At 37.7% G+C, this 23,901-nt stretch overlaps 1 protein-coding gene across 1 annotated transcript in view; it reads left to right on the forward strand.

The window, feature by feature from the left end:
- Window positions 1-23,901, forward strand: part of LOC150109763 (putative sodium-coupled neutral amino acid transporter 11) — a 459,145-nt gene that overhangs the window by 313,794 nt on the left and 121,450 nt on the right. Inside the window, exons 9-10 of the mRNA XM_090396214.1 lie at window positions 1,621-1,691; window positions 17,817-17,978. Of these exons, the coding sequence (XP_090252340.1) occupies window positions 1,621-1,691; window positions 17,817-17,978 (233 nt within the window). The remainder of the gene's footprint in view (window positions 1-1,620; window positions 1,692-17,816; window positions 17,979-23,901) is intronic.

The raw sequence follows: 23,901 nt of genomic DNA on the forward strand, positions 1-23,901 counted from the left end.
TATCTGTGTGTCAGGTGTTGTGGTTAAGTTGTTGGAGAAGCTTGTGAGAACTAGGACCCAGAGTTGGGTTGATAACAATGGTATTATCTTTGATGGACAGCATGGATTTGCTAAAGGGAGGTCATGTTTTAGTAATCTACTTACTTATTACAATAAAGTGACTGCTTCCTTGGACAGAGGAAAAGGATACACAGTAATATACTTGGATTTCACAAAAGCTTTTGATAGAGTACCTCACGATAAGTTGACAGTCAAACTAGAGCAGATGGGGTTGGATATTAGATTAGTGCATTGGATTGGAGACTGGCTATCTGATAGGTATCAACAAGTTGTGTATGGGGGTGCGATATCCAGGAAAAGGAAAGTCACTAGTGGAGTACCTCAGGGGTCTCTTTTAGGGCCATTACTATTTAACTTGTATATTAATGATATTGGCGAGGGTTTGGATGGAAATATTCAGTTGTTTGCAGATGATGCAAAGTTAGGATCAACCATAGAGAGTAGTGAAGATGTTGTTGCCTTGCAAGAGGACTTGAATAGATTGGGTGATTGGGCAAGCAGATGGGGATGTGAGTTCAATGTTGCAAAATGTAAGGTTTTAAAATTTGGAAAACAAAGATGGGATGCAGAATTTATGCTTGGTGAGAGTATATTGTTGGAAGTGGAGGAAATAAGAGATCTGTGGGTGATAGTGGATAAGGATCTAAAATTTAGGGGACACATCGCCAAAATTGTGAAGACAATACAAAGGCTTCTGGAAATGATGCGGAGGACACTGACGTGTAGAAGTAGGGAGATTCCTGTTCTTCCATTGTATAAGGCTTTGATTAGGCCATACATGGACTATTGTGCCCAGATTTGGTCACCGGGTTTTCAGAAGGATGAAGAGATTTTGGAAAGGGTCCAAAGGAGACTGACTAGGGTAGTTTCTGACCTCTGGAATGTCGAGTATGAGGAAAGATTGAGAAGATGTAATTTGCAGAGTCTAGTGGAGAGAAGGAAGAGGGGAGATATGATAGAGACCTACAAGTTGGTAAGGGGTTGTTATAAGATCAATGGTTGAGAAGTTCTACAGAGAATAGTTGGAGATCAGGGGAGAACCAGAGGTCATCCCTGGAAACTGTATAAAGAGGGTGTGAGTAGGGGAGTGAGAGGCAGGTTTTTTTCGTGCAGAGTTGTGAAAGATTGGAATGCCTTGCCTGAGAGTGTGGTGTCTGCATGGAGTTTGAGTGTGTTTAAGACACGGTATGATGAGATGTGTGTGTGTGATAAAAGGACCTCCCAGATGAGTCTTTGACTCCAGAGGTCTTGTTTAATAATAATAATAATAATAATAATTCCATCACATCCTCCCTACTCCCTTCTTAACTGAAAATCTCTTGTTAGGCAACTGCATGTTCACTCTCTTACAATTGGAGGCCTTGTTGCTATCTTGGTTATGGACAGTTCTTTTGATCCTGTGGAGATCCAACATGCTTCGAATCCTGAGACCCCTTCATATCAAAATTGAATGTGACAACAAAATGATATGTGTTACAATCTGATAATTTTTGAAGTATTTGTTTGAGATAATATGCACTCTAACTTTGACAATTTATGTTAGAAATTTTTATTTTTTAGTCCTGTTACACATGATGCTTATTCTTTTGCTAACTGGGGAATAACAGAATCTATTGGAGTTATTGCATTTGGTAAGCTGCATGTAAAATTTTGCTCTGGTTAAATAATGCAGTTAATTCCTACTTCAGAAATTATTACCTTGAAAAAATATTATTATTATCTGACATCAGAATTTTTGGAAAAGCAAACCTAAAATATTTTAATTATTATGGTAATTACTACTTATTAATAATTGCTATTGAATATTTCATTCTGTTTTTTTACTCACATGTTAAGTTCATTGGTCTTTCAGAGGTGGAGTAACTTAGCTTCACATAAATCTAATTAATGTTAATTGTTTGCCATATTCTTCAGTTGCGGATGTTTTCTCATCCTATTTGACAGAATGAGAAAATTGAGTCTCTGGAAGAAGAAAAATCCTCCCATATCATCATTAATAATTAGTTTTTTTTTTTTTTTTCTCTAAGTGATTTAGAAATGCATAACCAACGTATAAGCCTGTCTACGAGAATTAGTTGTTGTATAATTGTATAAAATCAGTTAAAACATGAGGGGGGTTTGAGTTAATTTAGTGACTGCTTGGCTTGTAAACATTTTAGGTGTACACAGCATCTGGTACGAAAACAATATAATACCTATGTGATTTAATGTTAGAGGGCATTTATTAATTTATTGAAGCATAATGGATGACTATAAAATAAAGTAGCACTTTCATACATGCATACACTGGTTTTATATTGTTAACAGTATGAAATATGTTATAGGTTGAGAGAAACATTTGTATGTTTCTCTCAACCTATAACCTATATGGCAGGTCGTATCTCTTGGAAGCTTGTATATTTTTCAATCATCACAACAGGAAAACCAGCTAACAAACAGACGAAATTTATGGAGTGGCTTAAAAATGACACTGGTTTCTGGAGCAAGATTCTGGAATTGCTATCCTTATCCAGTGCACAATATTAACACCCCAACTGGCCATGACATCTATAGACATCCAACAAAATCTGGATACAATTCTATTGAATAACATGGATAAGTGCAATTTGGTCTCATTATTTCATCCACCATAGCCGGTAGAGAGGTTAAGGAGTAAACCCCATTAAGAATGATAGCATCACACCATGCTACAGGATGGATATTTTTAAATTAGTCCCAGCATTCTCTGTGGACCAATTATCAAGGGTTTCTACATCCAGAAGAAATTCTTCCACTAGCAGCAAGAACTCAAAAATTCTAGTTGCCAGGCAAAAATAGCTCATAATTAAGGCTGTCTGTAGGGATTTTTTGGCTATAGAACTCCATTACTAATCTAACACCACTAGTAATGGAGAATTGTGAACTGTGAGAAAGGCAGTGCACTTGAATTTAATTTATTGCCAGTTTAATATATAACTGCTGTTATGTCATTAGCTAAATCTTTAATCCTAATCATGTGAATAATTGCTTCAGTGAAACTTTAGGAACTAGACTGTTTGTTCCATAAACTATTATTATTATAATAGTTTATGGAACAAACTATTATTATTATTATAATAATAGTTTATGGAATACCTCCAGGGAGGGCACCTGCTCTACAACTCCGTCTCCACCATTCAATCACCAACTGACCATAACACCAACACCATCTACTGCCAACCAACACTGGTATTTCACACAGACAATCACAAACATTCCTGCCCACGGCAGGACTTGAACCTGCAGCCTTTTGGCTGGAAAGCAGATATGCTATCCACTCGGCCATCCAAGCCGGCCTATAAGAGGGCTAGCTGTTGTATTGTGCTTAAATGTCAACTCAACATTATTCAAAGTGATGATTTGTAGAATATACAGTATATAAAAAAGCAGTGGTTAATCCATCTTACTAAAGTTTGTTATTTCAGTAGTGAAGTTTGTATACCAAATAGTAGTCAAATCTAAAAATTGTAAAAAAAGAATTTTTGAAAGTGATGTTTTTCAACATCCCCCCCCCTCCCCATTTCCTTGTCTATCTTTCATTGCTGTTATCCAAGAGCTGAACCCTGTGGCACTTGTTACTTTCCTTTCTGTGATGACACTGCACTTCCACATAGAGGGATAGGACAGGATCAGGGTTTAGAGATGCAAGAAGAAAGTGTGTTCCAAATACTGAGTACTCTGGATACCAATAAAGCTGTTGGACTGGATGGTATTTCACCACGGGTTTTGAGAGAATGTGCAAAAGAACTGACAGCTCCGTTGACCTGGCTTTTTAATAAAAGTCTGGCTGAAGGAAAGGTACCCAGGGAGTGGAAGGAAGGTAAGATAGTGCCACTGCATGAGGGTGGTAGCAAACTGGAAGTGTCTAATTATAGGCCTGTTTGTGTGTCATTAGTAGTTAAGGTCTTGGAGAAATTAGTGAGGGACTATATATAGCATTGGGTAGATGAGGGTAATGTTATCTATGAGAATCAACATGGATTTGTTAAGGGGCCCTGTTGCTTTAGTAATATGATTGCCTTTTATAATAAAGTGACAAGAGCAGTTGATGAGGGAAAGGCATATACTACCATTTTTTTTTTGATTTTGCAAAGGGGTTTGACAGGGTGCCACATGATAAGCTGATATTTAAGTTGCAGCACATGGGTTTAAATGTCGGGTTAGTCAAATGGATTCAGAATTGACTGACTGATAGGTATCAGAGAGTTGTGTATGATGGGGCAATATCAAGGAAGCAGAAGGTTACAAGTGGGGTTCCACAGGGCTCAGTACTGGGACCTGTATTCTTCAATCTTTATATCAATGATATTGTCAATGGATTGCAAGGGGACATTCAGTTGTTTGCAGATGATGTGATGTTGGGAAGGGTTATCAGTAATAGTGCAGATGTGGCAGCCCTGCAAGAGGATTTGAATAAACTAGATAGATGGGCAAATGAATGGGGATGTCGGTTTAATGCAACAAAATGTAAAGTCTTGAGGTTTGGGCTCTTATGATGGGAGAATGCGTACTCAATTGGAGGAGGTAGGAGAGATAAGAGATCTGGGGGTGATGATTGATAGAAAACTGGAATTCAGGGAGCATATTGCAAAGGTGGTGAGGGTAACTCAGAGGATTGCTGCAATACTGAGGAGGACGCTGACTTGCAGAGATAAAAGAGTTATCATTCCATTGTATAAGGCCCTGATCAGACCACACTTAGACTATTGTTCTCAGATTTGGTCCCCAGGATTTGAAGGGAATAAATTGGCTGTGGAAAGGGTACAGCGGCAGATAACAAAGATGGTTTCAGGACTGTACAGTATGAGTTATAAGGATCGACTGAGGGAATGTGGACTGCAGAGTTTGGTGGATAGAAGAAGGAGAGGTGATATGATCGAGACTTTTAAACTGTTGAAGGGCAGTTACAAGGTAGAGTTCTTTCACTTGGTGGAATGGTGGGAAGGAGCAATGACAAGGGGCCATCCCTGGAAGTTACAAAAGGAGGCTGTGCGCAAGAGGGTGAGAAGTGGTTTCTTTGCGTGGAGGATGGCTGAACCTTGGAATGCATTGCCTGATAGAGTGGTTGGAGTGGGGACAGTTAATGGGTTCAAGGAGTGGTATGATAGACTTTGTATTTCCTAAACACGACCTCCCACGATGAGTCTTTTGACTCCATGGAGATCCGGATAATAATAATAATATACACCTCTTGGTACTGGTGTATGTACATCTCATTTTCCCATTTCATGTTAGGCTCAACAGCCTATCACGGATATACACACATACACATTGTGTGTGTGTGTGTGTGTGTGTGTGTGTGTGTGTGTGTGTGTGTGTGTGTGTGTGTGTGTGTGTGTGTGTTCGTATATCCATGATAGGCCATTGTGGCTAACATCAGTAAACTTATTCCTCCATCTCCCTTAACTAGAACATCACCAGGTTACTATGTGATAATATGTTAAGTGATGTTTTTCAACATTATGAATATGAATTCCCTTAACATATTTTACATAGTAACCTGGTGTTGTTCTAGTTAAGGGAGATGGAGGAATAGGTGTTTACTGATGTACTAATGATAGGCTGTTGAGCTTAACATGAAATGGGAAGATGAGATGTACATACACCAGTACCAGAGAGGTGTATATGGAAGTGCAGTTTCAAAGGAAGGTAACAAGTGCCACAGGATTCAGCTCTTGGATAATAGCAATGAAAGATAGACAAGAAAATGGGAAGGAAAGGGATTCGAGTGAACAGAGAAATGCAGTATAAGGAGAGTAGATGTTAGAAGCTGTAGTGAATGTGTATGGTAATGGCCTGCAATTTAAGCAAGTTTAGTTAGGGTGAGTGGTGATGAAGAAACATAGGAGCAAACTAGTAAGCAGCTTGGATTAGTGAACAAAGGAAGAATTACCTTTATGGGAGATTGCAATCATTGTAATATAGATTGGAGTGAAGAGGTAGCATTTAGGTATTTAGTCAGTCTCTCCTCCCCATCATCGACTGCTCTCAATCTCTCCATGAAGTCACATTCACAAGATTGAAAGATCTTTATGAACTGCTCATTAAGTATCTCCACCACACATTCTGCAACAGCTGTCTTTATACCATTTCCTCCAATCAGTGTCATCCTTCCATAATCATTCTTTCTTTTGCTGGCTACATATCGAAAGAACTCCCTAGGATTCTTTTTGGCTTCATTAGCTAACTGCTGTTCATACCTCTCTTTAGCTACTCTCACCAACCAAGTCACCCTCCTTGCCTGGTCTTTGTAGACCTCATGAAATTGGTTACTTCCACTTCTCTCATGCTGCCTCCACAATGCCCTTTTTCTCTATATCGCATGCTTAATCTCTTTATTCATCCATCTCACACCTACCTTATTTAACCTTCTCACCCTTGGAATACATTTAGACATTGCATCTACTAAATAGTTTTTGAAAATCCCCCAAGCTGCATTGATCTCTTTTCCAGCTAACTCCTCATTCCATGCTACACCTGCAAGCTGTCTCCTGAGCTCTTCATAATCACCTCCCTTGTAGTTCCACATATACCCTTTTTTCACAAGCATTTAGATTCATCTTAATGCTACGTGACAATGCGCTATACTTTTGTATAGCGCATTGTCATGTTGCTTGTATCTTATATACATGTATTTATCCTCATGATGACCTCAATACAGAGATCGAAATGTCGAATGTTATTTTCCTAATGTTATTATTATTACATGGTCACCTCCATGGAGTCCAAAGACTCATTATGGGAGATTCACTCTATCCACCCAATCTATCATACCTCTCCTTGAACCCATTAATAGAAAAAGCACTCACAATTGACTCTGGCAACCCATTCCATGCATTTACAACCCTCAAAGCAAAAAATCTAGTCCTCACACCTCTACTGACCACACCTTTATTCAAATTCCATGGGTGACTCTTTGTTCTGGTCCCTCTAGCCAAATGCTGAAACATTTCCCCATGCATCTATCCTATAAAATCTTTTAAGCATCTTAAATGTTTCTATCATATCCCCTCTTTTTCTATGACAGAAGAAAAAGAGGGGATATGATTGCAGAAGTTGGTTGATAAACCAAATTCTGCATTCATATCCCTGGAGTCAAAAGACTCATCATGGGAGTCCCCCCCCCCAAGAAACACAAAGTCTATCATACCACTCCTTAAATGCATTGACCGTTCTCACTCCATCAGGCAATGCATTCCATGGTTCACCACCCTCCATGCAAAGAAACCACTTCTCACCCTTTTTCTCAGAGTTTCCTTCTGTAACTTCCAGGGATGGCCCCTTGTCATGACTCATTCCTGCCGTTCAACCAAGCAAAAGAATTCTCCAGTGTCAACTCTGTAACCACCTCTCAACAGTTTAAAAGTCTCAATCATACATACCTCCTCCTTCTATCCACCAAACTCTGCAGTCCATATTTCCTCAGCCAATCCTCATAACTATCATTGTACAGTCCTGAAACCATCTTTGTTATCCACCTTGATACCCCTTTCCACAGTTAATTTATCCCCTTCAAATCTTGGTGACCAAATCTCAGAAGAATAGTCCAAGTGTGGTCTGATCAGGGTCTTATACAACGAAACGATAACTGTTTTATCTCTGCAGGCCAGTGTCCTTCTCATTATTGCAACAATCCTCTGTATTACCTTCACCACCTTTGCAATATATCCGCTAAATTTTAGGTTTCTGTCAATCATCAACCCCAGATCTCTTGTCTCCCCTACTTCCTCCCATAGAATATGCAGTGTCCCATTGATGTTTCCCAAACCTCATGACTTTACATTTTATTGATTTAAACTGACATCCCCATTCATTTGCCCACCTATCTAGCTTATTCAAATCCTCTTGCAGGGCTGCCACATCTTCGCTATTACTAATAATCCTTCCCAGCTTCGAATCATCTGCAAAGAACTGAATATACCCTTGCAGTCCACTGACAATGTCATTGATATAAAGGTTAAACAATATAGGTCCCAGTACTGAGCCATGTGGGACCCCACTTGTAACCCTCTGCTTCCTTGAAACTGCCCCACCATACACAACTCTGGTACCTATCGGACAGCCAATCCTGAATCCAAGCTGGCATCCAGACCCATGTGCTGCAACTTAAATATCAGCTTATCATGTGGCACCTTGTCAAACGCCTTCGCTAAGTCTAAGAAAATGGCATTATATGCCTTTCCTTCATCTAATGTTCTTGTAACTTTATTATAAAAGGCTAGCATATTGCTAAAACAAGAGTTCCCTTTCACAAATCCATTTTGACTCTCACAGATAACATTACCCCCATCTGCTTTATATGGTCCTTCACTACTTTCTCCAAGATCTTACTAACTACTGATGACACACAAACTGGCCTATAATTAGACACTTCCAGTCTGCTACCGCCCTTATGCAATGGCACTATCTTACCTTCCTTCCATTCCATGGGCACCTTTACTGCAGCCAGACTTTCATTGAAAAGCCAGGTCAAAGACGCTGTCAGTTCCCTAGCACATTCTCTCAAAACTCGTGATGAAATACCATCCAGTCCCACAGCTTTACTGACATCCAGAGTACTCGGTATTTGAAAGACACTCACCTCCTGCATCTCTAAACCTCTAACCTGCTCTATTCCTCTGGCATTAAAACTGACTCCTCCAGAATGAAATACACCAAAAAAGTATTCATTGAACAATTCTTCTATGTCCTCTGCATCAGTCACTCTATTCTCATTTTTATCCCACAATATCATTCTTCCACAGTCATTTCTCCTCCTACTGGCCACATATCTAAATAATTCACTAGTATTTTCTTTGTATCCTAGGGATAATCTCCTCTCATATTCCAGTTTCGTCTTCCTTACTATACTAGTCACTCTTCTGGCCTTTCTCTTATACTCTTCATGCATCTTCACTTCACCTGTCTCCTTATATCTCTTCCACAGCCTCTTTTTCGCATGCAATTCCTGTTTAATATTTTTTATCATCCACTTTACTCCAAATTATGTCCTCTTGTTTACTCGTGGTATACAACTTACCATTGCTGCTAACAAATATTCTTTCAGAATTTCCCACGCACTAATGATATCCCGGCCTTCCAATTCCTCCTTCCATGAAACTTCCCCGAGTTGACTTCTTAGACTATTATAATCACCTGCCTTATAATTCCATATACGTTCCCGTCTCTTTGATACTCCTGCATGTCTATTCATTTTCCAAGTCAAAACCATATGGTCACTCTCTCTCCAACTAGTCGTAGAGATGATCATAACAATCATTCTTCTTGCACTTGCCAAACTCAACTGTCTAAACATTTCCTGGTCCTCGCCCTCTGTACTCCTGGGTCTGTAGCAACACCCCGCTAAATATCCTGTCTTGCCCACCTCTATTTCACACCATATGCTTTCAGAATCATTAGTGTCACTGCCTTCCAAAGTCTCCACTCTTAGAGGACATAGGTCGTCACTTATCATAAGCAGTACTCCTCCACCATGCTTTCCCTTCCTATTCTGCCGAAAAATGCTGTACCCAGCAACTTCTATTCCTGTTATTATATCCTCTTCTGTCAACCATGTCTCAGTGATCCCAATATTTTTGGCCAGGCTGATGTTATCTGTGCCACCAATTCCTCTCCCTTATTCCGGATACTCTTGGCATTAGTATATAGCATATAAATGCCGTTGTTTCTATACCCAGCATTATCCCCTCTAGACTCCACTGAGCTCAATGTTACCTGATGTCGTCCCCCCTGCTACCATCCTCCCTGGGACACACTGACTTTTTCAGAACAGCAATCTCTCCAGATGCCTACGTCCTTCCTCATTCAAATGTAAATGGTCTCTTGGATACAATTCCTCTCTGTCTTCAAACGCACTCAAAGCATCCACATATTCCAGTCCTGTCTTGTCACACATTCTAGCTATTATGTCATTCAATATTACTGCTCTTCTGCTCAGTTCGTCATTATCATTCCTAGGTAACACTCACACACTATCTTTCCTCTCTGTGTCTTCTTTCATACCACCTCAAGCAAGAATCTCATATCTGTCGCTACCCTATTTACACCACCACTCAAGTCATTTGTTCCCGCCATCAGAATCATCTCGTCCACCCTTTCACCTCTCTTAACTGCCAAAGTCACCCTTTCTATCGTTCCTCCTGGCAAACACTCCTCACACATCCTATCTTGAACACCATGGATCATTGAGTCCCCATACATTATACCTCTTACCATTCCCTTTCTCCTAGTGTTTCCATTCTCTCCTCTTCTAGCACTCCCATACCTCTCTCTCTCATTCCATCTCTTCTACTTTTTCCATTCTCTCCTCTTCTAGTTCTCCCATACCTGTCTCTCCTACCGTTTCCAGTTTCTCCTCTTCTAGCACTCCCATACCTCTCTCTCCTGTTTCCATTCTCTCCATTTCCATTTCCACATCCAATTCCATTCTCTCCTCTTTTATCATTCACAAATTTCTCTCCTATCATTCCCAAAACTCTCTCTCTCCCCCTACTCTGAGTTGCCTTGCATTTATCTCTTCCATTCTCCTAATCTCATCTTTCATACTTATCATTCTTCTCCCAAGACATTCCACATCCTCTTTCAGCTCCTTAATCTCTCTCTCTCTCTCTGCAGGTCAGTCACTCTAAATTGAAATTCACTCTCCCAAACAAAACCATATCCTAAACTTTCACAGTCACTCACGCCTGCTACACTATCAACTATTATTTTCTCATTCACATTTTTTTCTTCATTCTCTCCTATCACACTACTCTTCTTCCTGTATCCATTTCCCCGTTTCTGGAGCAACAAGGTCGGTTATTGAGATATCTGCTGCATTTATTTCCTCCCACTTCCTGCACTTTAAACACATACGCACCCTCTCCTCTCTCACATGCGAGATATCCAATTCCCGAGATGCATACATGCCACAAATACGGCGTGCCACAAACTCCCTTATTATATTGCTTATAATAGAGTGCCTAAATGGCGGAGGACTTGGCGACATGTCATTTGCAACTGCATCTGAATCTGCCATCATTCGTTACTGCCGAGGAACTACTAGCGTAATCGTTAATTATTCAAAATAGTGTCAAAAATAAATGCTAAATAAGTATTAGGGAGTATAAATAAATAAGAAAAGTATAAACAATTACAACAAAACAACCACTATAGTACACTCTTATTCCTGAGAAACAATTTAGTTTCTCAGAAACTAAAAAAAATGGACTATTCACCGATTAAAAAAATCACTTTCTTCAGCAAGCTCAAATTCACCGCCACATGTTACTAAATAGGGTATACTTTGCAGTTTTTCTCATAAACTTCATTTCTGCTGTTATTAATCTTTGTCTTTTTGTTTTATTGTCCAGATTTTGCTTCCATACATTAAGACTGGTAGGACTGATGTATTGTATACTTTTAGTCTGGTTTGTTTTTGAACTAGGTTTTGTTTAAATAGAGAGTTAATTACACATGTTATTTTTATATATTTTGCAATTTTTACATTTAATATCTTTTTCATTTTCATAAGTGATCATACATCCTAGGTAGTTAAATGAATTCATCTGTTCTAAGATCTTGTTATTTATTACTATTTTAGTTCTTGCTGGATCTTGTCCTTTAAAGGACATAGTTTTTGATTTTTCTGTTGATATTAACATACCATAATCTTTGGCTATCTTATTTAGATCTAAAATAGCTTTCTGTAAGTTATCTTCAGAATTTGTAATTATTATTTGGTTGTTGGCAAAAAGGAGAGTGTTTAAGTTCACTGTATTACAAAGTTTAATACTCTGAAGGAAATTTTTATTTCGTTTTATTATTATTTCATTTAACTAGATATTAAAAAGAGTTGCTGAGAGGGGACATCACTGACGGACCCCTTGGTTTATCTCTCTCGTATATGATAGCTCGTGATTTAATCTTATTTGTATTTGATTATTTTCATATATACTTGTGATAGTTTTTAGGATATTATTTGGTATTTGTCTTTCTTTTAATATGTTAAATAATATGTTTCTTTTAACTTTGTCAAATGCTTTTTCAAAGTCAATAAATGCAATATATGTTTCTAAATTGTATTCTCTTCTTTTCTCTATTATTAATTTTAGGCAGAAAGCCAGGTGTGTACATGATCATCCTTTTCTAAATCCATTCTGTACTTCTAAAATAAAGTTTTCAGAATATTTCATTAGTTTGCTATTTAAGATTCTGCTATATATTTTGTAATAGGAATTTAGTATACTGATACCTCTATAGTTTTTAGGGTACTAGTAGTAAGACTTATACGTTGGTTAGACATAACTGGTAATTAATTTACGGAATTGACAACGCATATAAAGTAAATTAATTAAAGATAACTTTAATGAATCACTTCTATATTTCGGCAATGTCACATTGCCATCTTCGGGAACATAAAGATATGGTATGTGCACTAAGGAACTAACAAAGCAAATGAGGAAGAAAATAAGAACTAATTTTGTTCCTAAAGTCCTAATGGTGCCCTCTTGCGGGCTAATTTGGTAGTCTTGGCAGTTGGGCTGAAGTTCTCAAAATGAAAGTCTCCCAAATTTGGGGCAGTTTCATGCACCCAAATTTGTTGAGGTTAGGTGGTCACAATTTCGCCCTAGCTCCAAAAAGGATACCTGCTGAAGAAATCATGATCCAAATAGAGTGTGGAATTCGCAACCTGCCTAACCACATCGCCAACAACGTGAGACTGGATGTAGTCGGTGTTCTCACGAAAGCCAAACCTCCAAAATCCAACTTATCCAAAAACGAATATACAGCCCTACAAGAATTAAAAAACAACAAAAAAATGCTGACCACCATGTAACCTTAAATGAAAGAAAGAAAGAACACTTATTAGATGTGACTTCTCTGCTAACTGGAGCCATTTCTTTTTCTCCTTATTTGTCTTAGAACCTTCTTCAAATCCAACTGTTTTCCCTTGATCCCAGGTCATCCTCTTCCCTTTTTGTCTATACATGCATTTCCAATATGAAACTGAATTTGATATTGAAAAGAATAGTGTGTAAGAAATTTTAAATAAACCAAGGTTGATCAGCTTTCAGAGGTAATCTGTAGATGCAAATACACAAACATCATTAAAGGGAAAAAAAGGAAAAAAATTTGAAAGCAAGAACCAGGCCTTGGAGATTCAGTGGTAAATCCTGAAGGAAATATTGATTGATTCAGCCAGTGAGGCATGTGATGAGGTTGTCTGTATGGATAAAAAAAATCTGAACTCCATGGGGACTCAAGAAGTTAGAGGCAATGAAGGAAAAGAAGAAAGCACATTGAGAGTTCCTAGCAAGTAAGTCAGCTTGTGCACTGAAAGATTACAGAAAAAAGTGTAAGAAAGTGAAGCACTATTTAAATATAGCTAAACAAACGTCATGGGAAGATTTTGGTAAGAACACAGAAAATAAATATCAGGAAGGTAGCAAAAGATTCTAGAGGCCGTTGAAAAGGCTTAGAAATGGAGGGAAAAGTATAAAACGAAAATCAGAGATGATAAGGGTATCATGAAATCTGAAGATAATGATATTCTAGATGTCTGGAGTAGTTACTTTGAAAGACTGCTAAATAAAACATGCAGTGTCAGCATGATGGTAGAAAACTGTCAACAGGTATGCTGTCAGGAATACATTTCAATACTGTTCTACTTGAAGTGTTATGAGTATTATGTATTAATACATATCAATACTTGAAGTAGAAAAAGTCATCAAAATGCTTAAATGTGGAAAGGCAGCTTTTACACCTCCATATTTCAGCATTTCTGGTAGAATTTCATTAGCTAATGAAATTCTACGAGAAATGCTGAAATATGGAGGTATAAAAGTTTCACAATGCCTGCATTGCATAATTCAGAGGCATGGTCAGAACGTCAAATTCTAGAGGATTTGGAGTAGAGCTCTCATAATACCCATCTATAAAAAGCGAAATAAATCCGAATGTGAGAATTACAGAGATATTTCACAGGTTGTGTATGGGGGTGCAATATCCAGGAAAAGGAAAGTCACTAGTGGAGTGCCTCAGGGATCTGTTTTAGGGCCATTACTATTTAACTTGTATATTAATGATATTGGCGAAGATTTGGATGGAGATATTCAGTTGTTTGCAGATGATGCAAAGTTGGGAAGAACCATAAAGAGTAGTGAAGATGTTGTGGCCTTGCAAGAAGACTTGAATAAATTGAGTGATTGGGCAAGCAAATGGGGGTGTGAGTTCAATGTTGCAAAATGTAAGGTTTTAAAATTTGGAAAACAAAGATGGGATGCAGAATTTATGCTTGGTAAGAATATATTGTTGGAAGTAGAGGAAATAAGAGATCTGGGAGTGATAGTGGATAAAGATCTAAAATTTAGGGGTCACATCGCCAAAATTGTGAAGACAACACAAAGACTTCTGGGAATGATGAGGAGGACACTGACGTGTAGAAGTAGGGAGATTCTTGTTCCATTGTATAAGGCTTTGATTAGGCCACACATGGACTATTGTGCCCAGATTTGGTCACCTGGTTTTCAGAAGGATGAGGAGATGTTGGAAAGGGTCCAAAGGCGACTGACTAAGGTAGTTTCTGACCTCTGGAATGTCGAGTATGAGGAAAGATTGAAAAGATGTAATTTGCAGAGACTAGTGGAGAGAAGGAAGAGGGGAGATATGATAGAGACCTACAAGTTGGTAAGGGGTTGCTATAGGATCAATGGTGGAGAAGTTCTACAGCGAATAGTGGGAGATCAGGGGAGAACCAGAGGTCATCCCTGGAAACTGTATAAAGAGGGTGTGAGTAGGGGAGTGAGAGGCAGGTTTTTTTCGTGCAGAGTTGTGAATGATTGGAATGCCTTGCCTGAGAGTGTGGTGTCTGCAAGGAGTTTGAATGTGTTTAAGACCCGGTATGATGAGATGTGTGTGAGATAAAAGGACCTCCTAGATGAGTCTTTGACTCCATGAGGTCTTGTTTAATAATAATAATAATAATAATAATTTCCCTACTGAGTGTTTCTGGTAACACTCTTAGCTTTTCTTAGCTGTTTCTCAAGTATATTTGAGAAACAGCTAAGAAAAATTGTGGAAGGAAAGCTTGGTGAAGAACAAGCTGGATTCAGCCCAAATAGAGGTTGTCAGGATTTGTATTTTAGTTTTGTTGATTATAAAAGATACATGACAAGGTGCCAAGATGAAAGCTCTTCAAAACACTGCAGTTATATAGTGTAAAAGGGACTTTATATCAAGCAGTACATAGTCTCCAATTAAGCTGCAAGTCAGCAGTTTTATTATCTATATGGACCACTTTATGAAGGAAAGTAGTATTAAATGTAATATCAATATTGGTGATGTTAATCTTAGCTCTTTACTTTATGCAGGTGGTGTTATAGTTCTCTTTACTTTATGCAGATGATGTTATAGTTCTGAATACGTTCAATACAAGTCTGCAAGATTCTCTGACTAAATTGAATTACTGTTGTAATAGGTTTTGTATGAATATCAATGAAAATAGTCAGAAATATTGAAGACCTCCAATGTATCCTGAATGGTGAACCTATACAACAAGTAAAACAGTGCAGCTATTTAGGCACAATATTTAGTGAAGATGCTAAATTAAACATGGAAGTAGACAACAGAATTTAAAGCCAGTATGGTAGAAGTGAGCTGTATCAATTTATTTGGAATAAGAAATTAGTGAAAACAGTCAATCAGCTCTACACAAGACAGTGTTCGAACCAGTTTTATCTTATGGATCTTAGAGCTGGGTTTGAAATAAAACTAAATTAAAGACTTCTATGAGAGTTCTTAGAAAAATTAGTGGAGTGAACAGATGGCCTAAATGGCAGTTTCACATCAAAAATGAGGATATTAGGAAACAACTCTCCATTTTAGCATTCTGGAATGTGTTAGTAGACTTAATTTCAGGTGGTGTGATCACTTAAACAGAATGGGAAAGAAAAGATTAGCAAAGTCAGTGTGGGCAGGAAAAAGACTCAGAGGAAGATCAAGATATAGATGGATTGATACAGTAAAAAGCACCTTAAAAACAGAAATATAATATCTGATAATGTTGGAGTCTTGACAGATAACAGATTAATTTGGAGAAAAATTATTGATCAGAAGTTAGTAATGGTGTAACTTTTCATATAGTTATTATTATCCTGTACACCTCCTGAGGGTACATATCAGAAACTTGATGATGATAGTAACATAACAAGATGTGGTCATAAGAGAAATAATACATTTACCAAAAGTGCAAGAAAGTTATCACAGAGTCCTGACAACTTCTCCATGTCAGATCTCTGGGGTACTTAAATCATTAAAACCATTCATAGTTTGCACAGTTTCAGTCAATGAAAACCCATTATAAAATAAATTCATGACTTATTTTTCACAGTATTAACAACACCACAAACACTTTTATCAATGCTTATATTTCGCCGATTTTCAACTCAGCATCATTAGAGCACAACACACTTGTAAATGCGACAGTGAGTGAGTGAAACAATATAATTGCAAAAGACAAAAGATCTAAAGTCCTATTTTTGGTGCCCTCAAATGAGAAAAAAAAAAAAAAAAAAAACAGCCAACACCCCAAAATTCACTTCACAGTAGAAAAAGAATCAAATAACTGTTTACCATTTCTTGACACATTAGTCACCTGCCTTTCAGATGGATCACTATCTTTTTCTATTTACAGAAAGCCTACACACACAGGAAGATACCTGCATAAACAGTCTCATCATCATCATCCAGTCCAACAGTATGGCATTTTAAAAACACTTACACACAGAGCCAGAGCCATTTGTTCTAACGATACAGCTCTTACCACTGAACTCCAATACCTGCGCCATACGTTCTTAGCCAACGGCTACAATCCCTACAAAATAGATAAAATACTACATAGGCCCATTACTCTGCCCTCCCCTAATACACAAGAATACAACATGGCCATTTCTATTCCCTATATCAGAGGTACATCAGAAAAGATAGCCAAAGTATTGTTGAAACATGGCCTTCGCACCACTTTCAAACCTCATGTCAAGCTGGCAACTCTGATCCGCTCGCCTAAGGATAAACTTCACCCTTTAGCACACCCAGGAGTGTATGAAGTTCCGTGTGACTTGGCCTGTTATGGGCAAACAGGAAGATCAGTGAACATCCGCCTGGAAGAACATGAAAGATACATTTGCTAATATTACTATGGCAAGTCAGGACTGGCAGACCACGCTTTGGACACTCCTTCACACAGGATTAGATGGAGGAAAACGAATGTGCTATTTAGGAGTCGTTATAGATCTGAAAGATTATTTTTTGAGTCAGCAATGGCTTTGAAGAATTCTCCCAACCTTAACAAATATGGTTGCATTAATTTGCCAAAAATTTGGGAGACAGTTATCCTAAGAAAAACTCCTGGATAACTGCTGTTTTTTTTTTTTTTTTTTTTTTTTTTTCCTCGTTAGAGGGTGCCAAAAATAGGACTTTAGATCTTTTGTCTTTTGCAATTATATTGTTTCACTCACTCACTGTCATGTTTACAAGTGTGTTGTGCTCTGATGATGCTGAGTTGAAACTCAGCGAAATATAAGCGTTAATAAAACATCTTTGTTGATAAAAGTGTTTGTGATGTTGTTAATACCGCGAAAAATAAGTCATGAATAACCATCAACACCTAAGCTTATCTGTTAGATATAAAATAAATTATTTGTAACATTTATATTTGAAGTGTGATATATGATAATATATAATTTTTTTTTCCTTGACAGCATATATGTGTCATCACAATTCCTTCCTTCTTTATGAAGCCCTAGAAAATCCTACACAACATCGGTGGAATCGAATTACTCATGTCAGTATGTGTGTGTCATTTGTTTTGGTGTTGATTTTTGGCATCAGTGGCTATGCTACATTTACAGGATTCAGCCAAGGTATCAGATTTAACTTTTGTCTGCTTTCTGAATTAATTTTTCTATTTTATTAAGCATTGAGGACTTTTTAAATATTTTTTTTAATGTAAGTCCCACCCGTTAAAGTTTTTGTAAATCTATATTACATTGATACTGTAGGTTGCTTAAAGTTTGTTTTTTTATTTTTTTATTAAAGCTAAATAGTTTTTTGTATTTTTACTTATTTTTACCTTATCTAGAAACTGCGCTATAGATCAAAGCATGGAACCTTGTGTGCCATTTCATGCCTTCCTTAATCAGGGCACTGAAAGATGAAATTCATATCTTCTAATCACAGTCACCAACATTCGTGGATTTGAACCTACTGACTGTTGGTTAGAGAGAACAAGAAAATGGTTATGTATATAATGTATTAAATTAGCACTGGCAAACATCACATAAAAAAGTAAACAATTTAATAAGTCAGTGACTAGTTCATTGTGCTAATAAACAACTGTATATTTGCCCTCTTGGCATCTCACACCACATTGTCTTAAATGAACTGCTTTCCACATCTCTATCTTCATGATGACTTTTTGGCTGCAATTTATCTACTCGCATTAACTGTACTCTTCCTCATACACTAGTTATACGACACATTGTGTCGTATAACCAGTATCACTACATTAAGTGATATAGCATATCACTGCTTCTTTTTTTTTTTACTTGTATATATCATGTAATAATTTCATAATGTTTTCACATAAAATGAAGTGTCATATATGCAAAAAAAAAAAAAAAGTTATTCTGAAATACTAGGTTGTTATAGAATTTCAGTTATTCTAAAATAGGCTTGTAGCATGGATAGGAGGATGGCTGATAGACAGACACCATAGAGCAGTATATAGCGGGATGGAGTCTAGGAGAATAATGGTGACTAGTGGAGTACCTTGGGGTTCGATACTAGGGTCACTACTCTTTAATTTGTATATCAGTGACATAAGGAAAGATTTAAGGGGGGGATATTTGCTGATGATGCAAAGCTGGGGAGAGCAATAGCTGATAAAGTTGGTGTGGATATCCTGTAGGATGATTTAAATAAACTGGTATTACGAGTAAAGGATAATGATTGTCAATTTTATGTTGCAAAATGTTTATGCACATTGGGTTGAAAAGGTTGCATATTGTGTATCATATTGATGGTATTGGGGAGGTGATACATAAGGGTCAAAACTGTATAATTGAGAGGAGACCTCCACCTAACCTTTAAAGGAATGCAGAGAACGAACCAGGGCTTCTGACCTGACTGTTGTATAGTTCTTATTGGCTTAAAGCAAAATATAAAATGATGATGATGCAACATGACAGAATTTCATGCTGGCTCGGACATCGCCAAGTTAAACAAGCCCCCCCCCCATTGTTTTTGCCAGGGAAAACAGCAAAAAGTCAGCCACTGGAACAAATCCTAAAACAAATTCCAACTCAACATCACCAGAGTTCAAGATCGGTACTATAGTATGCCCACAGGCATGAGACCCTTCGACACTTCTGTGCATGTCAAAAGAAGGAGAATCCATTCTGATAATAGAGTAATCAATCCGTATTGAGGGATGAGTGTGTATTATTACAGGTCCGAATATTAACTTCTCTTTTATGATCATTGTAGTTTTTAAAGTGGTAACTATTTTGCTTGTATAACAGTTGGAAAATTTTACGTATAAAGCACGTGATTTCGCGTGTTGGTGACCAATTCGTACATCACCTTATTTCTTTTTCCCCTTCAACATGAATTGACTCTTCTTGGCAGTCTTCCAATGACACCTCTCGCTTATGTGGTCAGACTATATCAACATAATAAGCCTGAATGGCAAAGAACTGGAGCTAGCTGAGGAATTGGATAATTACCAGAGTGACATAATAGGAGTAATGAAAACAAAAAAGACAAAAACTGGCTAGATCTTACTGAGCAATAAATACAAAATTTTATATTCAGGCAATGACAGTCAAGGAAAAGGAGTAGCCATAGTATTCACCACACAACTTCCTGAAGCAACATGTGACAGAAGGAACTTGAGAGCAAAGAGTGTTAAATTTGATTATAGTGTCAGAGGGTATAATAAATTTAGTTTAATCCTTCATCCAAGTGTATGCAAACAAAGTTTGTACCTGAAAATATCTTCAGGACTGAGGTAAGGTGATACATCCCTTGGCAACTCATAGCAAAGGTGGACCAAGCTCTCATCACTCCTTGTCTCAGTATCTTCCATAATGCAAAGCACATCTCCTTGTGGACATGTATACTGTTATGCATTAAGGGAAGGGCCACTACCCAGACCGGTTTCGACCTTTATTGAGGTCAGTGGGAGGCAGACCCAGAGTGGTAATACTAAGGCAGAAGCAATGGAGAGGTCGTGTTTACCTGTACGAGTTGCCAACCAGTGTACCACCTTATTATTAAATTTAAGGCGCAAACTTTGTTTGCTTACACTTGGATAAAGGATTAAACTAAATTTATTATAGTCTAACCAAGTGCAAAATAAACTTCCAAGTGTCAGAGGGTGTTTTAGTTAAAGATGTAACTATTCTGCCTTCATTTGGTGACAGTGATCATGCGGTACTCACTTGGGAAGTGACTAAGTTTATGAATATTCCATTCAGAAAAGGTTACATGCTGAACTACAAAGCAGAAAATTATGACCAACTGAGGAGTATACTCAGTGGAATGGGATCAGTTGCTGGATGGGAAGAATATCGAGAGTGCATGGAAAGCATTTAAACACTTGAATAATGCGATATCAGAATGTGCACCTAAAGTTCGAAGAATAAATAGAGTAGGAGTCAAATGGATGTGTAATCTTATTAATCAAGAGATTCGTAAGAAAAGGACGATATGGAAGGAATACAGTTTGCATAAGGATGACTTCCGTTATGAACATTATGAGCAGCAGGCTAGAATAGTCACAACTGTTCTACGGAAAGCAAAGCCTGAGTATGAAAAGAAACTGACTCCGCTTGCTAAAGACAACCCACAAGAATTCAATCAATATGCTGCAAGTAAAAGAAAGAATGAATATGAAAGATTTATGAAAGTGCCCATTTTGTTAAAAGCTATCAACCTGGTGTACGCAACATTGAACTCACTGTTACCTCTTCACTATATGAAGAAATGCAGGTGTATGAGGATGAGTTATTAGAGATGTTGCACAAATTGAATAAGAATTCAGGAATAGGGTCTGATGAGATATCAGCACATGTGCTAATAGAGTGTTCAGCTGAACTGGCCATTCCTTAACCAGGCTGTTTAATATGAGTCTCAGAACAGGGAAGGTTCTGCAGGAATGGAAGGAATGGATATTAATTCCATTGCTCAAGGGTGGTACAAAGACCGACGTATCCAACTATTTACCAATTAGTATATCAGGAGTGGTGGTGGTGAAGATCTTAGAAAAATTGGTTAATGCTCGCATTCAGATATGGGTTGACAGTGAATGTCTACTTTACAATGAACAAGTTGGGTTTACTAAGGGAAGGTCATGTTTTAGCAACTTGCTGACATTATATAACAATGTTACCATTGAACTAGACAAGGGGAATGATACTTCATACTATCATAAACCATGATACTTCTGGATTTTGCTAAGGCTTTTGACAGAATACATCATGGTAGAACTGTTACATAAATTGGAGAAAATGGGTTTGGGTTATAGTATATTAGCATGGATAAGAGACGATTGCTCACAGATAGATATCAAAAAGTGGTATACTAGGGATATGAGTCTGCAAGATTTAAGGTAATTAGTGGTGGACCACAAGGATTAGTCCTTTATCCATTGTTATTCAATCTGTATATTAATGATAATGAGAAGGATTTCACAAGCGACATATAGCTATTTGCTGATGATGATGCAAAGATAGGTAGGGTAATCAGGAATGCTGCTGACATGCAGTACTTGGCTGGAATTGTGGGTATGGGAAAATGGGTGTCAGTTCAGTGTCAGTAAATGTAAAGTAATTCACTTCAGCATGATTAGATATCTAATGTCGTATTATATTGGTGGGATTAGGCTAGAAGAAACTGATGAGGCTAGAGATCTTGGGGTGTTAATAGATAGGAAATTGAAATTCGGGAGTCATGTGGCTAAGATTGCAAATACAACTCAAAAGATAATTGAAATGCTGAAACGAACATTCACGTGTAAAGATAAGGATGTTATTTTGCTTCTTTACAAGGCCTTGATAAGACTTCACTTGGGACTATTGTGCACTAATCTGGTCTCCTGGTTTCCATTGTGATTCTGATATGTTGGAGAGAGTACAAAGGACAGTGTTAAAATGATATGAGGATTGTGGAATACTGAGTATGAAGACAGATTGAGAATTTGTAGACTGCAGACAGGAGAAATAGGAGAGATATGATTGAGACTTACAAACTCCTGACAGGGTCATACAGGATTTCAATTGATGAAAATTTTCGATTTAGGATGGTGGGGTAAGGACGAGAGGGCAACCTTGGAAGCTGAGAATGAAGGCCACTAAGAAGGGGTGAGGAGTAGATTCTTCTCTCATAGGGTGGTGCATGATTGGAGTAGATTGCCATTGGATGTTGTGAGTGCAAGCAGTGTGAATGAATTCAAGAATATGTTATATCTGGTGTGTGTGTATGTGTGGTATGTTGGCTCCCTGCATGAGTTTCTGACTCCCTGGAGGTCTCTCTTAATAATAATAAATACGAGGCTAATTTTCTTGAATGGCAGGCAGTGTCAAGTAGAGTGATGTGGGTAAATATCAGAATGGGGAACTATACAATGAGACTTATTTGTGCCTATGGTCCCACAGAAGGTTCAACTAAAGTTAAAGTGTAGGAATTTTTTGAGGCTTTATAGAAAGCAACTGACAGCTAACAGCTGGCAAATACCTGTTTGATTTCTGCTCAGGACATGGACTGGTTATTACTAACACCATGTTCCGACATAAACATGTATACAAATTCACATGGAGAGAAGAGGCAAGGAATATGAAAAGTCTCATTGACTGTGTTATTGTCGATAGTGATGTTTACTACCTGATGCAGGATACCAGAGTGTACAGAGTATTTGAAATTGGAAGTGATCACCATTTATCTTAAGCAGAATAGAATTGAATTTCATATTTAAAAGAAGAACATGTAAGAAAGTTTTAAAGCAAATAAAAGTTGAGCAGCTCTCATATGTGAGGTGTATGCTAAAATGCAGAAACATTATTCAAGAAAAAATGAAAGAGTTTGAGAACAGGAACAAAACCTTGAAGATTCAGTTTCAAGCCATTAAGAAAACACTGGTTCATTCAGCCAGAGAGGCATGTGGTCAGGTTGTTTGTAAGGGTAGAAAAATCGGAACTCCATGGTGGACACAGGAAATTAAAAAGGCAGTAAATGAAAAGAAGAAAGCATATATCAAAAGTTCTTGGTGTAAAATCTCGCACGATAAGTTAATTTAGTTGACTTATTGAGCTCGATTTTACAAGGGTGTCAAATCAAAATATTATAGAAAATACGATGTATTGTTTTTTCTTCTTGGATATAAATTATCTACTTTGTGTAGTGTATTCGATATTACCTGTGTAACTATACTGTTTGAAAACAGAGGAAAGGAATTATGCCTTATTAGTATAGTGAGTCAGCAAATAAAAAAAATAAAAGAGAGGATATTAGCCGGCCAGATTAAGAAAGAAATGAGATGAGCACATCGGAAATGAAGGGTTCGCAACAACTTGTGAACATTTAGGAACCTAAAACAAGCACTTTTGGCGAATGAGAACATGAGTGCTGTCATCACACTGGAGGGTGATCTCAGACTCTTCGGAGTCAAAACAAAGAATGAGAGGACTTTTAAGGGACTCAAAAGGGGGGAGAAAGAAAGATGATTAGACATTCTTGGCTGGAAGTTGAGTAGCTCGTACCTCTTGATCCTGAGAGTACACTCATGGT

Source organism: Typopeltis vanoorti, chromosome 1 (assembly GCF_054136105.1).
Source record: "Typopeltis vanoorti isolate ZY-2024b chromosome 1, IOZ_Tvanoo_1.0, whole genome shotgun sequence".
Taxonomy (NCBI): Eukaryota; Metazoa; Arthropoda; class Arachnida; order Uropygi; family Thelyphonidae; genus Typopeltis; species Typopeltis vanoorti.